The sequence below is a fragment of the Diceros bicornis genome, chromosome 12 (assembly GCF_020826845.1).
Source record: "Diceros bicornis minor isolate mBicDic1 chromosome 12, mDicBic1.mat.cur, whole genome shotgun sequence".
Classification (NCBI taxonomy): Eukaryota; Metazoa; Chordata; class Mammalia; order Perissodactyla; family Rhinocerotidae; genus Diceros; species Diceros bicornis.
Window position 1 is genome coordinate 56,292,227 of NC_080751.1, and position 20,551 is coordinate 56,312,777.

General features: G+C 43.0%; 1 protein-coding gene across 1 annotated transcript in view; it reads right to left on the reverse strand.

Moving 5' to 3' along the window:
- DRC1 (dynein regulatory complex subunit 1) overlaps positions 1 to 20,551 on the reverse strand; it is a 49,653-nt gene that overhangs the window by 1,369 nt on the left and 27,733 nt on the right. Inside the window, exons 8-16 of the mRNA XM_058551625.1 lie at positions 14,471 to 14,610; positions 9,005 to 9,139; positions 8,416 to 8,648; positions 5,694 to 5,806; positions 4,396 to 4,485; positions 3,781 to 3,867; positions 1,757 to 1,941; positions 525 to 668; positions 62 to 164 (exon numbers count right to left, since the gene is read on the reverse strand). Of these exons, the coding sequence (XP_058407608.1) occupies positions 62 to 164; positions 525 to 668; positions 1,757 to 1,941; positions 3,781 to 3,867; positions 4,396 to 4,485; positions 5,694 to 5,806; positions 8,416 to 8,648; positions 9,005 to 9,139; positions 14,471 to 14,610 (1,230 nt within the window). The remainder of the gene's footprint in view (positions 1 to 61; positions 165 to 524; positions 669 to 1,756; positions 1,942 to 3,780; positions 3,868 to 4,395; positions 4,486 to 5,693; positions 5,807 to 8,415; positions 8,649 to 9,004; positions 9,140 to 14,470; positions 14,611 to 20,551) is intronic.

Genomic DNA, 20,551 nt, shown 5'->3' on the forward strand with positions numbered 1-20,551 from the left:
CTCCAGTCCCACCGCCTCCCTGCTTCCTGCCAACCCCCCTTGCGGGGTCCTCGTGACCCACCTTGGAACCTAGATACTGTTGCAGCAGCATCTGGAGCTCCGTGTTCTGCTGCTCCAGAGAATTGTTTTCCATCAGCAACTTGGCCCTCTGGGTCAGGACGAGGCTTTGGAAGGAAACATTGGTTAGAGGCCCACTGAATCCTTCATCCTCTACCAAGTAGGGGCCAGCATCTCTGTGTTTCTGTTCTGGTTGGAGGTGGAAGAGGACCCCAGAAGTCTTACCCATGAGAGCAACCCTCCTGCCCTGCGTGAGCCAGGCCAGAGGGAACAGAGCAGGGAGGACAGGGCCAGGGGGCTGGCCGCCCAAGACCACATGTCCCCCCAACAGGAGGTGCCAAAGGCAGCTTTTGTCCCTAATAGTTCATGGGATGGGAGGTGGCAAATGTGGCTGCTCCAGGCAGGATCTTTCCCCTACCCACCTGCCCGGCTCCCTCCTTCTCCTGGGCCATGACGTCCACACTTACTGGTATTTCTCCAAGGCCATGTAGAGCGCATCCCAGAGGTTCTGCGTGGAGTCAGGGATAACCGTGGTCAGGGCCTTCCAGTACTCAGAGTCCTTTGAGTTATTGCGCACGTCCTTCAGCAACTTCACTGGTGCCTGAAAGTCCCTGCAGGCCAAGAGCACTGGTCCCATTCTCCCCACCTGGCACCACTAGGCCCCAAGCAGTGCCAGTCACCGTGCCTGTCCCTCACAGACTGATAGCTTTCCCACCTGTCACCTCCCCACTCAGCTATACACATTTGTCAGATTATGGCAGATCCTCAGAAAGGACACATGCTTATCATCAGTGTTCCCAATTCTTGGTGCCACTGTCACCTTTGTCATTGGGGTTTCACGCACTCTCTTTCTCTCCATCAGTTTGCCTCACTGGCCTTACAGCTCATACTACGCCCATTTCTTTCACTAACGCATCCAAAACAGCTCTCAAAATGTGTCTTCTCCTCTCCATCTCCGCTAGGATGGCCTTAATCCAGGACATCACTTCCCACCTGGACAAACCTGACTGCTCTCCTTGTACCCAGCATCACCCTCCTCCCTGCTGCCAAAGTGATCTTTCTAAAACACAAGTCTAATTATGGCTCCCCCATTGCCTTAGATCCTTTTCTGGCTCCGGCCGACTGAAGGGTAAAGACAAAGATCTTGGGCACATCAGGCAAGGCTCTCCAAGATCTGGAGATCACCAGTCCCACTTCCCAGATCCCTGACACTAACCATACCTCTTTGTCATGATTCTTAAATACAGTAGGCCTTTCCCCAGGCTGTGACATCCTGAAATGCTCTCTCCCCCACTTTATCCACCTAAGAAAACCCACTTCTGGTGCCGTCTCCTCCTAAAGCCCTCTCTGACACGTCAATTGGAGTTGACTACTTCCTCCTCTGAGCAACGTGACACCTTGTATGTGCTCTGACCATTGTTCTGATCACAAGGTGTTATCCCCATGGGCCTACAACAGCAGACTGCAATGATTGTTCATTGAATGAATGAATGATGAATGAAAAAATGCAAATCACTTCTACACGCCATATATTTCATTATAATGTCCAACGACTCCTCTAGCCCTCTTTTCAGATATCCCTTTACTCACCCCCTAAGATCTTGCTCAGCGGCCTCTTCTCCACTCACTAGCATCTGCTTGGCACCCCCCTATCCAGCTTCCCCAGTTCTCGGGCAAGCCCTCCAGCACCACAGCCCACCTGGGCTTCTTCAGACCCATGACAAAGGCCTCCAGAATCTTGAGGACGTCATTGGGGTGGATAAGCCTGGGAGAAGGGGGGGTCTCCTTCTCTTCCGTCTCCCCTTCCACAAGGCTTTCCTCCTCCTCTCCCTCGCGGTCTATCTGCTCTGCTGGCTCCAATGCTGAGATCAGGCTTGTTGGCTCCTGTAGGGGGTGACAGAGATTGCAGGGGTTGATCTGAAGAAAGGTGCAAGGGTAGTAACTATGGGTCGGGGGTACACGAGCATGAGCATACGAAGACAGACAGGAAGAGAAAAAATGGAGAAAAGTTTGCAGAAAGTTACCAAAGTTACAGAAAAGATGCAGAGGGAGACATTTACACAAGAAAAGAAACCACAAGGAGAAAGAGTAGAAAAGAAGGGGTGTGGGACCAGGGAGAGGCCATGGGGTGGGGGGGGACTTCAAAACAATGATAATGTTTTGTTTCCAAATTGGGGTTCCCAGGTGTTCATTTTACGAATATTCATAAAACTTACATGATAGATATATCCTCTTGAATCATAATACAAATTAAATTTCATTTTAATTTTTAAATTTACAAAAGTCTGCCTCCTACTCCTGTCTTGCAGTTCATTCAGTTTACTTCCCACAGGCAAACCAATGTTATCAGTTTCTTATGTATCCTCCCAAAGAAACATTATGTCCATATGAGCAAACACACTTTCCTTCCCATGTTTATATGATACTATACTACATACATAGTTCTGTACTTTGCTTTTTTCACATACCAATAAACCTTAGAGATCTTTTCACACAAATACACAAAGAACTTCTTCATTCTTTTTTTACAGTTGCATAGTATTCCACAGTGTAGATGCACCATATATTATTTAATCAATTTCTTAATGATGGAAACTTAGGTTATTTCCAATCTTCTGCCACTTCAAGCAATATTGCAATGAATAAGCTACAGTAAACACAGCATTTCAAATGTATTGAGGTGCATCTATAGAATAAAATCATAGACGAGGAATTGCAAGGTAAAGTGCATATGGTTTTGTAATTGATACTGCCAACTGCCGCCCATGGAGGCTGCAACAGTTTACACTCCCACCAGCAATTTACACAACTCCTACAAGCGTGCCTGTTTCCCACACCTCAGCCATCACTATGCATTCTCAAACTTGCAGATTTTTGCCAATCTGACAGGTGAAAATGGAATTTGGGCAGTTATAATTTGCATTTCTCTTATTACAAGAAAGCCTGATTATCTTTTCATGTGTTTAGAAGTTATTTGTACTGCCTCTTCTAGGAGGTATTTGTTCATATTCCTTGTCTGTGCCATTGAGTTGTTGGTCTTTTTCTTATTGGTTTATGGGGGTTGTTTATATATTAAGGAAATTAGCCCTTACCTGTGATATGAGTTAAAAATATTTCCCCCTAGCTTGCCATCCTTATCTTAACTTTACTTGTAGTGATTTTTGCCCTACAGAGTTTTTTTAACATAGTCAAATATATCTTTTTTTTTTTTTGCCTTTATGGCTGCTGGGTTTTGTTCACTCAGCCAACTCTTTTTGGAAGCATATCAGGAATCTCACCCTGAGGCTAGTAAACTAAAAACAACTTTTTAAATTCAAGTTTTTAATTTTTAAATTAAAATTTTATAGTATTTTTAACATGATGACTTCTTCAGAAGAGTCAGTCAAGATAGGTATTACAAATGGGCCCTGCTTTGCAGGAAAGTGTTACAGATCAAAATACACAGAACTCGGTGGGCCCAGGTCTCACAGTGGCTGAGGCTGGCTTTGAGGGAGGGGCCAGGAAAAGACCCCTTGGGTCTCAGCTGAGAACAGCATCTGATCCCCAACCATGCTTCCCTTTGCAAACAGAAAAAGTAACAATAATAAGGAAAATGCTAAGTTAGCTATCCTTGACACAAAACCTTCACTATTTCTCCAGAAGTATTATCTAAAGGCAGCAATGCCCTCTGGGGGCTTCCAGGAGAATTTAAAACGCTATCTTTTTTATTGCACTTCACCTTACCTGGCTGGAGGGTGAATGATGAGCTTGGTATTTGAGGAAGAAGTTCACCAGTTTATACAAGTCATCTTCACTTTCAATTCCGAGGGCCTGGGGAGAAAATAGAATGACTGCTAAAACGCCACATCAAGAAGCCCACCGGCTCCGAGTTAACAGACCCTCGCTCCTAAGAGCAAGGGGTTTGGCTTGCCCCCTCAACACCCCCGGCACCTGCCACGGCCCAGGGTAGACGGCATTCAACACCGGGAAAGGCAGTGAGATCAGGGACACACATCAGAACAGAGGAACGATGCTCAGTCAGGAACAGCTCCATACAGGCCTGGTGGGCACGAGAACGCTACAGGGGGCTGAACGCATACTTGAGTTTAGCAGTATAGCAGAGAACCTACAGTCTGAGAGCTGAGCCACAAGAGAGAGAAGCTAGTAGAGCAAGGGTCAGGGATGGGAGACATCTAAATGACTCTGGGGCCAATCTGTCACATCAGAACAAGTAAAGGGAAGGATGTGATGGTGAGGGAAGCCCCAGGAGACCTGCCTCTACTCCCAGGGCTGGAAGAACATAGTGGCTGTCTTAGAATGAGGTCCCCCCCCCCGTCCACTCAGCCCAGTGGGACTCACTGAGAAGATGGCGTCCAGCCTCAGGAGATAGCATTCACTCTTCTCCAGGGGAAGGAGAAGGCTCAGCAGCTTGCTCTCTATGAGGAAACCCTGAGGAGAAGGAAGATGACATCTCCAGTCAGAGACAGGTTTCAGGAACGAATCGTAGGGTCTGCAGCCTCCCTCTGTGTAACTAGCCGGGGGTGACTCCACAGAGCAGAAGCCCCAGGGGTGAGACTTCCGGCAGTGGGGCCCCCAGAGGAAGGCCTTCTTGGGATGCCTAAGAGCCCTTCCCAGGGATGAAGCCAATGCTCATTATGGATTTAGTTTCTCCACCTCAGAGGGGGCTGACTCACTTCATCCACAAGACACTGGGCAAACACCTGAGCTCTGGCAGCAGTCCAAACTTGATCGAGTCACAGAATCCCACCTGCCCACTGTCACTTCACTCATATGCTAGTCCCCAAATATCTAGAGAACACAGCAGTAGGCATTGAGCTGGAAGAGAGGAAGGCAGGGAGGGAGATGGACACACCGTGTCAGAACACAGTGCACACAAAGTGGGCGGTGGTGAGAAGACTGGGTGCCCGGTGCCCACTCTGAGCTGGGAACACCTGAGGGAGGGCTCCATGGAAAGGTGGCCACTGGCAGCAAGCCTGCAAATGGAGAGGGGAGCACCTGCCAGCTGCCTCCTTCAGCAGGAGCTGCCAAAGGAAAGTGCCCCACGGGCACTGGAGGCTGCCCGTCCTTGGTCCAGCTCTTCCACCACCTCAGAACTGTAACGTCTAACTAAACAACCATCATGTTTGGTAACACCCCGCCTTCTGCTGAACAGGCTCCAAAGTAGCCTTTACACTAAGTCTAGTGGCTTTTGCTAATATACAACGCAGATAGCCAAAGCCCAACACACCCAGAGTAATTGCAAACTGAGCTTCCAGAGAAAGGTCATGTCAGTTGTGGCCACACGACTTGGCAGGTGGGTTCATAGAGGCAAGACCGGTGCCCCATCTCTCAAAGAATGAGCATTTTTTTAAATTAGCAGAAGCCAGTCAGTAGGCCTGAACCACGCCTTGCTGACCCACTAAGGGACGACCCATTTGCCAGCTGCACCAGCTCTGAAGCATGGCCTCTCTGCAAACGGCCTCACGAAGTCCAGGGGCTGTCCCTCAGCTCTACTCCTGAGGGCCGGTCCCCTGCTGCCTCCAGGCTACATCTGGCCCAGCCAGAGTCATCAGAAGCAGCACACAAGATGCAACGGCAGCAGGTCGGCAAAGCCAGCCACCAGGAGTCCCACCGTTGCAGCCCTGGCCCCACCTCACCGACTCGTCACAGAGGAGCATCAGTATCTTTCTGGTAGTTTTTGCCGAAACTTGCTTTGGTAGGTCCAGGTAAGACTCTGGTTCTGAGGCAGCTGCTTCTGTCTCCTCCTCTTCTGCAGAAGGGGCATAAAGAGAAGAGAGAGAGCGAGAGAAAAAGAAGATAATTTCTTGGCCTTGTTGACTTTGAAAAACAGTCAAATGGCTTTCCCTGAGAACATTTACCTCTTAAAATGGCTTTCTAAGGTGCCATCAAGTCTCTTCAAATGGCTGAAGAAAGTCCATCAGGTGGGGAGAAAAGGGAGGCTGGGGTCAGAATAAGAGACTACCTGGAGAATTCTGCCATTTTCGGTCAGCCTATAATGGCTCATTTTTCCAAATTTCACCTTCCTGGAAACATCATGCTCAAAATCCAGCCATGACTAGGAAGTGAGAGGGAGAGTATGAATCCATTCATTCTTATTCTAGAGAGAAATCTGGCACATCTGCTATGTGGTTTCTAAACCTGCAGTGGACTAGAAAAAGCCAACTAACAGGTAGGAGAGGTGGCGGCCTCATGGGAGAATCCTGTCAGCAAGGACAGATGGCTAATGGCAAGAGTACGACTGGTTGATATGAATTTCAATTTTAATTAAAATTAAAAATTAAAAAATATCTTATACATTCCTCTTCTGAAAATAGGAATAAAAATCATTGTACTACCCAGCTTATACTGGTTGTTCAAAAGGTAAAATAAGATAACAGATAGGAAAAGATTTTGAAAAGTACAAGACATCAAATTGCTGGTGGGAATGCAAAATGGTACCATCCCTGTGGAGCAATAGCCAGCAAAATCACAGAGGCATTTACCCTTTGATCCAGCAATGCTTCTCCTAGGGATCTACCCCAATAATTCACCAGCAAAAACATGAAAACACAAATGCACAAAGCTATTTGTTGCAGCAATATTTATAATAGAAAGAAAAAAACAAAAAAACTGGAAATATCCCAAATGATCATCAACAGAGGACTGTTTGACTAAATTACGGCACAGCCACACAAGAGAGTACCAGATAAAAAGGAATGAGGACAATTTCTTCCTACTGCTATAGCTTGATCTCCAGGATATATAGTAAATGAAAGAAGCAGACAGAGAAAAGTATATGCTCTCATTTACCTAAAAAATGGGTTTATATAAATATATACACATATTTTTTAATAATTTTAAAAAGCAACGGAAAGATAAATCTCTAGGAGAGGGATGAAATATAGGGCAGAGAGGATAAAAGCGACACTTCTTTGAGTATACGACCTTGTTTTGTACATCTGACTTTGGAAACATGTAAATATTTTACATAATTATAAAACAAAATTAAATTGTAAAAAGCAATCCTAACAGCCAAAAATAAAATGAAAAGACCTAAATGTGTATTCAGTCGGTGACATAACCACATAGAAACTATTCTAAGTGACCTTAAAAGACAGCAATCTGTCTGTACATCCCTAGTAAGATATAGCCTACGAACAAAAAGAATTGTGAAAAAGTTTAAAGTCTTTTTAGCAATCATTTGTTAGTGGCAGGGTTGGTATTTTATTCTGAGACTACTCTATGGTATTGTGGGAAGAGCAATGAGTAATTATTCTGGAGTCATTGAGTACCAGGATTTTCAAGTCAGGACAAAGGAGACACACTTTGATAAGGTTAAGTAAGAATCCTGGCACCCTGATGATTAGGAAGTATTAGGACAAACACATGATTTATTTTCTCTTTAAAACATGATCCTCTACCCTAGGCTCGTCCACTGAGGCCTAAAAACAATGACCAATCCAAAACGATGAAACTACGGTTTCACAATACCATTCCCTGTTTAAAAGGACCGGGTCTCCCTGGAGAAATGGCTGATTCCAGACTTGAAGCAGGAAAAGTATAATGTGAGCCTGGAACATCTGGTCATTCCGGAAAGCCAGGACCCTAGCAAAGCCTACTGAGGTTGTGTCAAAGGGACCCAAAAGCCACATGAAGAGAGTCTCACTGGCCAAATATGGGACAGTTTGAGTTTCAGTAAGGATAATAACTGCAGTAAACCAAAGCACATCAAATTTGTTTAAATCCATGTGTTCATAGTGATTTTTTTTTTAATAAAACCTCATTGGTCACCTTTGGAAGGTGCCAGAGACCCAACTCATTTATTCTGAAAACTGGTAAATAGAGAAAGAATAAACATCCATCCTGCTTTTCCTGTACAAACTCTACCTCAGGGTAACGAACAGCTGATGAGGGGAAGACTCTCTTTTCAGAAGTGTCCCAGCTAATAAACGAAGACAGAATGATAGAATTCAGAATATCACCATTTTGCAATCCCTCTTGTAATTAATGGACCTTAGACAATTATTATCAGTGGTTGCTAACATCATAAGAAGAAAGACAACCTGACATTAGTTTATCTCGATGTGGGTACACAACAGTGTACTTAGCAAAAATAAATTGAACCTGAATCTGATCAAGCTTCAAATCTAATTGCCAGTTTACAATCCAGGGGAGAGAGTAAAGCTATAAATTAGAGGAGACTTAAAAGCCATATCAACCATGCATTCTCTGTGGACCTCTTATCTCTAAGGGAAAAGAAGATGAGACCCCTTCCCTTTCTCTGGACTTCAGTTTCCTTATCTGTAAAATGAACTGGTTGACCCGATGTTATCAGAGGGCCCCTCCAGCTCTAAGACTCTATGACTTGGTTCTAGTCACCTGTTTGCATCAGCAGTTCTTCTAATATTTGTGTGGCCGACTTCTGCTGCTGCTGAGAAATAGGGCCCACATTCTTCAGGAACCAGAAATCAGGTGCCGTCCAGGGGAGCCCCAGATGATGGGTATGGATGATCCTGTCTACATCAAAGGCTCTGCTTATCAGATCCTTTGCCTCCTCTTCATTCATCAGCCAAATCTCCCGGAACTTCTCCTCATCAATGAGAGCAAAATGCCTGTGAAGGAGAGTTACTGAGCATGGCCCGCCAACCCCAGGGCCTGGCCAGGGTCCCCTCAATTAGCATCATGGCAAGAGCTGAGGCAGAGTGCTGGTAAACCCTGGGCCTGGCCCAGTCCCTGGACCGCTGATCCACACCTATGACAGAATGGAAGCCATCCCTACAAGTCTCAAGAAAACGCATGTGACGTGCAAGTAAAGGGACAAGGAAGACAGCACAAAGGATTCTTTAGTGCCCTGGTCCAGCTCCAAAAAGCTGGTGATATCAAAGTCTAATGAAATCACTGCCACTACCAACTCCACCCTCACCTCTATTCTAGGGCACGTGCCTTGCGACCCAAGTCCCTAAAATACCTCATGGCTTTCTGTAGCTCCTTGAATTGCACCACAAGGCGTTTGTAGTCTGAGGTTAGTGACTGGTTCTCCTCCTGAAACTGCTTTATCTGCTTGGTATATTTTGATCTCAGATTGTTAAGTATATCATGCAGGCTGCATTGAACAGAAAAAGGAAGTTAGTCTGCTGCTGAATAGAAGGTGTAATGTATGTTCCCCTCATCTACTTCACTCAGTTCTACAACAAACCCAGGGACAGATTTGTGGAAGAGCAGAAAACCCTCCCATATTTTCCAAAACACAGCTCCAATTGTGATCAAGAAAACGAAGGCAACAGGAGGTAACGGGATCGTCCAGAACAAAACGCATTTAAAACAGTCCAGAAGCCCAAATCCGCCAAGAGGCAGTCTCCTATCAAGAGTGTAATTGAGTCTTACTCAACACAACATTTGTCAGAGTGTCCATATCTAGTGCCAACCCCACATGTTTAAATAACATGTCTCAACTACTTCACTGTCATGACTTGGATGTTAGGAAAATAGAAAGGAAAAATTAAAACTTTACACCACAAGCCTATGATAAGAGCTAATGCTGTTAACAAGTCCAATAACTCATTCATTCATTCACTCATTCACTTATTCATTCACCAAACATGAAAAGTCTCTTTTTTGCCAAGGGTATGTTTGAATACAAAGATCAATACAAGGATATGTTTGAATCCAAGGCACCATCAGTCCAGTCAGAGACAAAGACAAACATTAATTACAGTAAAGTAAAAAAGTGCTGTAGAAGAGTTTTACACAGGATGCCAGGGGAGCCCAGAGGTGAGGCATGGAACTTACTCTGGCTTGCAGGAGAGGGGGCGGCCAAAGGCTCCACACAGTGAGAGAACAGTAACCCAGCCAACAGCACTGTGAATCGAGCCACGCCACAGCCGCCACCTCACTGCTAACAGGAGCTCTGTGCATGGAAACTTGCCTTATGAAACATGCATGGCAGGCACAGCTTTTAGACCCAGGACCATACTTCAGACTTCTAACTACTGATGAGGTGTCTTATGTCAGTGCCCCATTTACAGAGGAATAGAGAAGGCCTATATATTTTCAGTTTAAACATTTTTTAAATAAAATTTTCCCTCTTAAGCATTATTCTGAAACAATCAGAAGGTCCCTAAAACACAAACATTCCTCGTTCATATTTTCCTCCTCAATAAAATGTAAAAATTATTTAGTCTCTGAGAAAAAGAAATATCTAATTCATTTTCTTAACTACAGCATTCTAAGAGACTTTCCACATATAGGTGTTAAAAAATTTTCTTTAAGTAGCCATCCCAGAGTATTTTTATCAACGTCATTTAGTAAAGGAGTTTCTGTTTCATCTAATCACAGAGGCTAATAAAACAAAAATAAACTCCAGGTGTATACTGAAGGTCTGAGTAAGGTGGCAAGAGAGGGAGTGGACAGGAAAGGATGGCTCATCAAAAAGTCAAGGCCTTAGTGGGCCGGCCCGGTGGCGCAAGCGGTTAAGTGCGCGCGCTCCGCTGCGGCGGCCCGGGGTTCGCTGGTTCGGATCCCGGGCGCGCACCGACGCACTGCTTGGTAAGCCATGCTGTGGCGGCGTCCCATATAAAGTGGAGGAAGATAGGCACCGATGTTAGCCCAGGGCCGTCTTCCTCAGCAAAAAAAAAAAAAAAAAAAAAAAGAGGAGGATTGGTGGATGTTAGCTCAGGGCTGATCTCCTCACAAAAAAAAAAAAAAAAAAAAAAAAAAAAGTCAAGGCCTTAGTGACTGGCTGGAAGCTAGAGATGAACGGGAGAGAGGTGAAGGACTAGAAAACCGGACGGTAGGCAAGGCTGGTTTCAGACATGGTACACTGGAAACGACAGCGACTCTCCAAGTTGCAATGTGCTGTTAGCAGTTCTAGATAAAGCAAGGAGGTGAGGTCCGAATCAGGGATATGAAGATGACAGTCATCAACGAAGAGGTGATATTCAAAGCCATGGGACTGACGTACAGCGTGGGTGGAACAAAAAGCAAAGGGGTAAGATGCTCTCTGGAATATCTTATCAGGCATGAAAAAGCAGCACCACCAAAGGAAACAAATTAGGAATAAATTGAGAAAGGTGAGCAAATATTTTAGTCACTAAAACCAAAGGAGAAAAGTTCTGAGATTCGGTATCCAATAACACTAGGATGAGGCCTGAGGAAAAGCCACACTGTTCGGCTAGAGGGGCATCACTGGTATCCTACAGAGGGTAGTTTTTGTTCAGTTCTGGGGTCATAGGTCAAATTATGAAATGGGGGAGGAGGGGTGAGTGAAGAGGAAAGGAAAATAGCCATGAAAGCAAGAAGAGAAGAAAGATAGTTCTTAGAGAGGAGCAGCAGGGTCAGTTGAAGGGTTCTTCAGGACAAGGAAAAGCTGTGTAACTCTGAAGTCAGAGGGAAGAGCCAGTGAGGAGGCAATGGTAGGGATGATGCCACTCATCTCTCTGCCACATGGATTAAACCCAAACTCTGCCTCACGCTCCTCCTCCCACCTCCCATCTTACCAACCTCCCTTCTCCCACCATGCATTCTCTTCGTCAAGCACGTAACTTTCTGATTCCTCCCTCCTTGCCTTCGGACCTGCCATGCTGGGCTCCGGCACTGTCTACCCTGGAGTCTTCTCTGAACTCCTTTTTGCAAATTCACTACCCTCCCCCCTTCACTATTTCACTTCTTCAGGAAGACTTTCCAGATAACCCCTTCTCACTGTCCTGATTTGTGACTGTCATTGATGTTCCCCTATCTAGTATGGTGCATATAGTGGGATTTTCTCATAAATATTGTCCCCTAACTACTCTTGTTTATCTCAGATAAACAGGTTTAAGATGCCAGTTCATCTACTTAGTATCATTTTCTACTATAAGTAACTATCAAAAGGTCAACCGGTATTTCTCTGTAAACCCAACATTTGTCCAAAATGTATCATCAACCTATAAGTGGAAGAATTCATAAATAATAATAGGCTGTTTGGGCTTTGGGAGAAAATTCTCAAAGATTAAACAAGATGTCTTATTCTACTCTGATCCTCAGAGCCTCACACACTTAGGAGACAATTCTTAAAGGACGAAAGGGAGGAGGGATGGAACAAAGGAGACAGGAAAGAAGGGAGGGAAGTGGAAAAATGGGTAAGAAGTTCTGAGTAACAGGTATCTTTCAGTAAGCCACAGTGTTGGGATCAAGCATAAGAAGAATGGGTGTGTTTGAACCAGTGTGGTGTGTGTATAAAAACACATCTCTGATTTCATTTAAAGACCAAAAATAAATAAGCTATATAAGGTTACCTTATTTGGTAATTGCTTGTGTCCCTGATATAAAGAATCAAGAGTTGGTTATATTTTTAGAGAGTAATATGGGAAGACTAGCCCTAACAGATGTTAACACACATTATAGTGCCCCAATAATTAAAACAGTGTAGTATTGGGACCTGAAAAGACAAATGGAACAGAAAAGACCCAAATATATATGGAAATTAAGTAATAAAGGTGTCATCTCCAATCAGTAAGGAATGGTATTGGGACAATCACTAGACATCAGGGGCAAATTAAAAGTTGGATTCGCACCTCCAAGTAGATCAAAAGTTTAAGTGTAAAAAGTGAGACTATAAATGTATCACTGGAAAATGTGGGGGAATTCCTTTATAACCTCAGGGTGGGGAAGGCATTTCTAACCATGAGTCAAAACCCAGAAGCTGTAAAGGAGAATACTGACAAATTCAATAACATGGAGATTTAAAATATCTGCATTGCACAAGTCTGTACGTAAAGTCAAAAGGCAAACCAGTTTAAAATATTTGCGATTCCTATAACAGAAGACTAATCTCCCTAATACAGAAGGAGTACCTAAGAATTGATGAGCAAAACACCAACACCAGCAAAAGAAAAGTGGACAAGGTATATTCTACATAATATATAATTCATAGACAAGAAAATATCAAATGGCTTGTAAACATACAAAACTATGCTCGGATTTCTCACACAAGAGAAACGCCAAGTAAAAATACACTGACTCACCATTTCTCACTTATACTACTGACAAAATTCAAAGGCTGTGGGGAGTTAGATACTTGAATACATTGCTGCTGGGAGCATAAGTCAGCACAACCCCTAAGGAGAGCAATTTGGCAATATCTATCAAAATCACAAATGCCTTCATTACCCTAATCTATGGTTAATCCTAGCATCACTGATGGTAGGTCAACTAGATAATATAATGTGTCTTCCATTATCATGCAATATGAAGCACACACACTGACCTATGAAATATTCTGGCCAAAAAATGTGTAAATTGAATCCATAAGTCTACAACTATAATTTACAATTTAAAGGACATATAGGACCAGAAAAACAAGTAAATGTAAAAATTCAAATCCAGAAAGTGGGACATTCTGTAAGATAACTGGTCCAGTCTTTTGAGCAAATGATTGGTTCCACACCCACCACCCCAACACACATACACACCAAAAAAAGAGTATACAGTAAGTATATAAGTAAGTATCATTTAAAAAGGAGGTTGGCAGGTGGAGGGGTGGAGGGATCTTGATAAATCAGAGACTTAAGGAACTTAATTTAACAACCTGATGCAATTTCTCGTCCTCGATGACATACTAGTTTGGACAAACCTACTATAAAGAATATCTCTGTACAAGTGGGGAAATCTAAATGTGATCCAGATATTTAGATGAAATGAAATTTATTGAAATGGAAAGGTGGAGGTTGCTGACTTTAAAAAAAAAAAGGGCAGATTACATAACAATAGTTACAGTAGGCTGTTATATCCTATTTGTGTCTACCTATCTACCTAAAGAGAGAGAGAAAGAGATGCAGAAAGATACACAGCCTCTGGTCTAGGAATACAGTATTTTTATGTTTTTATCTTACTTTCCCTTGTGGTAGTTTCCAATTTTCTATAATGCACATGTACTGCTTCTGTAATAACAAGATACTTATATTGGTATTATTTGCAATAGCAAAAGTTTAGAAGCTATCTAAATGTCCTTCAATAGGGTTACGTAAATCATAGTGTATCTACGCATGGAGTGATAGGCAGCTTAAGAAACAACATGAAGGCTTTCTATGATCCGGTATGGAAACATCTTCAAGATACAGAACAGTGTGTATGGAATGCTATCATTTGTGTAAAAGCAGAGGGGGATGAGAATATTTATTTGTGTTTATATATGCATAAAGAAATTCTGGAAGAAACAAAAGAAACAAATAATGGTTACAGAGGTGGGAAAGAGGAACCAGATAAGTGGGGGATGGGAGACAGACTTTTTTCTGCATACTCTTGTCTAGGGGGTGGGGGAGTAGAACCAGTTGAATGTATTTTCCAAAAAAACCCTTTTAATAAGAGTTGGTTATCCTACAAAAGAGAAGAGTGCATACCCATCCCTATTTTCAGCATAGAAGGCCCCAGAAGAAAGATGTTCTGCATGCTAGCTTACCGGTTGATCTTCCTCTTCTGCTGGGATTTGATCACCGTGCTTTCTTCATCTCTCTTCTTCAGCACCTGGAAGTTGTACTCTAACTTCTCTTGGTTTAGCTGATAAGTTGCTTTCATTTGCTGAAGCTGCTGCTCAAGAATCTAAAGTTAAATTTTTTAAAAAAATACTAATTGGCCCCGGTATAATTGTTATGCCTGATGGTCCCTGATAGTTCATTCTGGAGTCATGTCAGAGGAACCTTAAGGACAAGTGCCTCCACCTGAATTCTTAGAAAATCTATCATTAGAAGCAAATTAAAGGCCAACCAGAAACAATATAACCATTCAACTCCAAGCTAATGCTTGGATACCTAAGCATGGTTGGAGCTCTCACAGCTAGCTCCCTCTGGTACCCTGCTCCAGACCCTTCAGAGATACAAGTAGCCACACTAGAAATACTACAAAAGTAAATACCATAAAAACTTACAGTGTCCCCACTCTGACATTCCAGTTGGCAATGTTAGTGTTTAGCAAACCATGTTCATTTTACAGCAGGATAGACAGAACCATCCCTACTTTCTGGGTTTCCCTTAGCTGTATTCATTCATTTGGCAAATATTTACTGAGTGCCTAAGATACGTCCTAATATATGTCTGACGCTTTCCCAGGTGCTGTTGGGACAACACTGTGAAAAAGGCACTGTCCTGCTCTGTCTAGGAAAGGGACAGATAACAAGCACTGGTGACAGGAAGTAAGAGAGAGGTAAGCACAGGGGTATGGGACCAATGAGATGAGCTCTTTCTGTGGCCTTGAGGATGAGAGCAGACATCCCTGAAACGATGGCATCAGCATGTCTGAGACCTGAGCATGAGTGGGAGTTACTCAGGTGGAGCGGGGAGAGCTCTGGAGAGATAAGGGAGAGTGAAGCGCTTTGGGAAAACCACAAGCAGTTTAGGATGTGAGGTATGAGGCAGGAAATGGTCAGAAGTGAGGCTGACAGAGCAGCAGGGCCTCACCAAGCTAGGAATTTAATACTTTCTCCTGAAGGCGATGGAGGGCCACTAAAGATGTTAAGCAGGAGAGTGGAATGATGAGCCCAAGCAGTGTAGAAAGATCACTCTGACAGCTGGGAAAAAAAAAGATTAGAGAGGGGCAAGGCTAGAGGCAGGGAAAATACAGACAGGCTTGCTCCTGCCTTTCCTGAGTGGACATGCAGGAATGGAGGATGCAATTAAGTGTAATCAGATCTTAACAAAGCAGCTACATGCGACGTGCGGGCTCCTGCAAGCCTCCTCCCTATCTCCCTCCACTAGGCTACTGACCCTTGCCAAGGAATCAAGAGAGGAAGTGATTCCTGGCAGCTATCTTTGGGTCACCCTCAAGGAAGGTAACTGGCCAAGAAGTGATGTGGAGAACAAAGGCATTGACACATCATCAGAGGGTGAGTCATTTCCATGTTCCATGTGGAACCCAGTGATCCCCACATTGTAACTGAGGGAATTGTCAAGAGTATCCCACTTAACTATCCCAGAGATTTTTTAATTTCCATTTTGAGACAAGTATTCAAACGTCTCCTTCAGAACAGAAGCCTGTAATATCTCTTCTTTAACAGGTGGCCAATGAAGAACCATCTTGGTCACCGTGATAACTAATTGTATCTCTCAATTTCTCTACTTGGTTAGTTAAACTTTTATTTACTTTTTCTAGTTATATACTTTTCTTTGCAAAAAACTTTTCCTGGCTGTGAAAGTAATATTTGCTCATTGTAGAAAATGCAGAAAGTATGGCAAAGGAAAAAGAAGGAGGAGACATAGGAAAAGAGGGAGGAAAACTACCCATAATTCCACCTCCCAAAGGCAATTTCCATCAATATACTGGCATGTTTTCTTCCACTGTTCTTTACGTAGTTGAACTCAAACTACAGCCACAATTTTATTTATTTATTTTTTATTTTATTTTATTTTTCCCCCCAAAGCCCCAGTAGATAGTTGTATGTCATGGTTGCACATCCTTCTAGTTGCTGTATGTGGGACGCGGCCTCAGCATGGCCGGAGAAGCGGTGCGTCGGTGCACGCCCGGGATCCGAACCCGGGCCGCCAGCAGCGGAGCGCGTGCACTTAACCGCTAAGCCACGGGGCCGGCCCAACAGCCACAATTTTATATTCTAGTTTTCTCCCTTAATATTATAACATAAATATTTTCCATGTTAGTAAAGTTTTATTAACATAATTTTAATGGTACCTAATATTTTTATATATTATTTATCACATATGAAATATTTATGTTTATCATATACCATAACATTTTACCATTTCCCTACAGTTGTACATTTATATTGTTCTGATAATTTTCAATATTATAAAATAATACTGGAAAAAATTATATACAGAACTTTCTGGGTATTTTGTTTATTTCCTTAAGGTAGATTCTCAGAAGTGAAATTACCAGATCAAAGGCTCTCAAGAAATTGCTTTCCAAAGAACAATTTATGGTTTACACTCCCACTGGCTGTGCGTGCAAGTGCCCACTTGCCCACACCATATCAGCACCGAGCAGTGTGCAGGGCAGACGACCAAGCTCTAAGTACAGGCCCAGCCCTTCAGCAAGGTGCTCAGGGCAAGGCAGGGAGCTGCTGGGAGCTGCACCCCACTCTTCCTGAGCATGATTCAAGTTTAATTTTAGCAATTTCTGACTTGAACAATATCCCAAAGAGCCTCTCAACGATGCTGACAGCACAGCTTCATTTCAAGCACAATTATCCTGGGTGGTCCCAGGCTGAGCTGCTGCTCTTGGCACTGTGCCCTTCTAGGGATGGCCCTGAGCGTCTACTAGGCAAATGGATTCTCAGCAGTGCTTTCTGCAAAGTCACAATGATTTATGCTGCCGCGCTCCAAATGAAACTGGCCCTGCTGCTTCAAATGTGACCAGCCCCGGACATAGGGGAGGCCACTGGTCAATGTGGCTGGGCACAAAAGTCCAATAGAAAAGCTTCTCGTTGCATGGTGACAATCTGAGAAAGTATGAACACTCACAGAGAAGGAGGGTCTCCAGGGCTGCTCTGGATTTGGAATGACAATGGGTGGCTGTTCCAGCCTTCACTGAGACTGACACATCCACGAGCCCTAGGACCCAGGGTGCTGGATGTCTGCTCTGACGACGTCCGGGGACCTCTTTCTTCTCAAAGCTTTGCGATGAGTCCCACTAAGACAGCATTTCCCAAACTTATTGGGCCATAGAATAGTTTTTATATTCATAACACAGTCAGAGCATGCGAGTTAAAAATGCAAGCTCCATCATGTGAACTTTCCCGTGAATTTCATTCTTAAAGGCAGATTATTACAAAATAATAACTGTGTAAATGGACTCTATTTTTCCTACATAATACATCTTGAAAGGAAAAAAACATCACTGGCATCATTTTTTTTGTTAGTTTTTGTAAAACCACCACTAGTATCTCACCTAGCTGAACACAGCTTACAGTAATTAGGTCATGTCTTTTTCTTTGTGACCTGAAAGAATTAAATCCGTGTTGATTTTATAATTTTATTTATTTATTTTTTCCCCCAAAGCCCCAGTAGATAGTTGTATGTCATAGTTGCACATCCTTCTAGTTGCTGTATGTGGGACGGGGCCTCAGCATGGCTGGAGAAGCGGTGCATCGGTGTGCGCCCAGGATCTGAACCCGGGCTGCCAGTAGTGGAGCGCGCGCACTTAACCGCTAAGCCATGGGGCCGGCCCCAATCCGTGTTGATTTTATAAGCAAAAAACAATAATCACCTGTCACCTGATTGTTTTAATTTACATTTCTTTGCTTCTTGAATATTTATTGGCCGATTTTATTACCACTTGTGGAAAATGTTTGCTCCTGCTCTTTGCTCGAGTATGTTCTTAGGGGACTGACACCTGGAGAGACTAGCAATGCAACATGCACCAAGGGCTTCCATCCCAGAATGCGCCGAGGGCTTACCATCTCTACCAGATCACAGACCAGCCACTCCTTCATCTCAGCTCTGTCCCAAGACAACCTCTGGGGGCTTCACATCCACGACACCACTGAGAAGTAATTGGCAGTGCTGTCAGTGAACTTTCAGAACTAATAATAGTCTTGGCCTCTTGCAGCACAGAGCCTGCAGCAGGCAATTACATGAATTACGCTACTCACTATTCGTTTGCAACACCTATGGTCACAATAATTTTAGTATCAGTGACTCTATTGTTACCTCAGTTTTAGTCTCAATATATAGCTGTCCTGTTTTTTTTTTATTTTTATTTTTTGTTTATTGCAGTAACATTGGTTTATAACATTGTATAAATTTCAGGTGTACATCATTATACTTCTATTTCTGCATAGATTACATCATGTTCACCACCCAAATACTAATTACAACCCATCACCACACACATGTGCCGAATTATCCCTTTGGCCCTCCTCCCTACCCCCTTCCCCTCTGGTAACCACCAATCCAATCTCTGTCTCTATGTGTTTGTTTATTGTTGTTATTATCTACTACTTAATGAAGGAAATCATACGGTATTTGACCTTCTCCCTCTGACTTACTTCACTTTGCATACTGCCCTCAATGTCCATCCATGTTGTCACAAATGGCTGGATTTCATCATTTCTTATGGCTGAGTAGTATTCCATTGTGTATATATACCACATCTTCTTTATCCATTCGTCCCTTGATGGGCACTTAGGTTGCTTCCAAGTCTTGGCTATTGTGAATAACGCTGCAATGAACACAGGGGTGCATGTACCTTTACAAATTGGTGTTTTCAAGTTCTTTGGATAAATACCCAGCAGTGGAATAGCTGGGTCATATGGTAGTTCTATCCTTGATTTTTTGAGGAATCTCCATACTGTTTTCCATAGTGGCTGCACCAGTTTGCACTCCCACCAGCAGTGTATGAGAGTTCCCTTCTCTCCACATCCTCTCCAACACATGTTGTTTCCTGTCTTGTTAATTATAGCCATTCTGACGGGCGTGAGGTGATATCTCATTGTAGTTTTGATTTGCATTTCCCTGATAGTTAATGATTTTGAACATCTTTTCATGTGCCTGTTGGCCATCTGTATATCTTCGTTGGAGAAATGTCTGTTCAGGTCTTTTGCCCATTTTTTAATTGGGTTGTTAGTTTTTTTCTTGTTGAGATGCATGAGTTCTTTATATATTTTGGAGATTAAGCCCTTATCAGATATATGGTTTGCAAATATCTTCTCCCAATTGTTAGGTTGTCTTTTCGTTTTGTTGATGGTTTCCTTTGCTGTGCAGAAGCTTTTTAGTTTGATGTAGTCCCATTTGTTTATTTTTTCTATTGTTTCTCTTGCCGGGTCAGACATGGTGCTTGAAAATGTGTTGCTAAGACCAATGTCTAAGAGTGTACTGCCTATGTTTTCTTCTAGAAGTTTCACAGTTTCAGGTCTTACATTCAAGTCGTTGATCCATTTGGAGTTAATTTTTGTGTATGGTGTAAGGTAAGGGTCTACTTTCATTTTTTTCCATGTGGCTATCCAGTTTTCCCAACACCATTTGTTGAAGAGACTTTCTTTGCTCCATTGTATGTTATTGGCTCCTTTGTTGAAGATTAGTTGTCCATAGATGTGTGGGTTTATTTCTGGGCTTTTGATTCTATTCCATTGATCTGTGTGTCTGTTTTTGTGCCAGTACCATGCTGTTTTGGTTACTATAGCTCTGTAGTATATTTTGAAATCAGGGAGTGTGATACCTCCAGCTTTGTTCTTTTTTCTCAGCATTCCTTTAGCTATTTGGGGTCTTTTGTTGTTCCATATAAATTTTAGGATTCTTTGTTCTATTTCTGTGAAAAATGTTGTTGAAACTTTGATAGGGATTGCATTGAATCTATAGATGGCTTTAGGAAGTATGGACATCTTAACTATGTTAATTCTTCCAATCCAAGAGCACGGAATATCTTTCCATTTCTTTGTGTCTTCTTCAATTTCTTTCAACAATGTTTTATAGTTTTCCCTGTACAGCTCTTTCACCTCTTTGGTTAAGTTTATTCCTAGGTATTTTATTCTTTTTGTTGCAATTGTAAATGGAATGGTATTCTTAATTTCTCTTTCTGCTACTTTGTTGTTAGT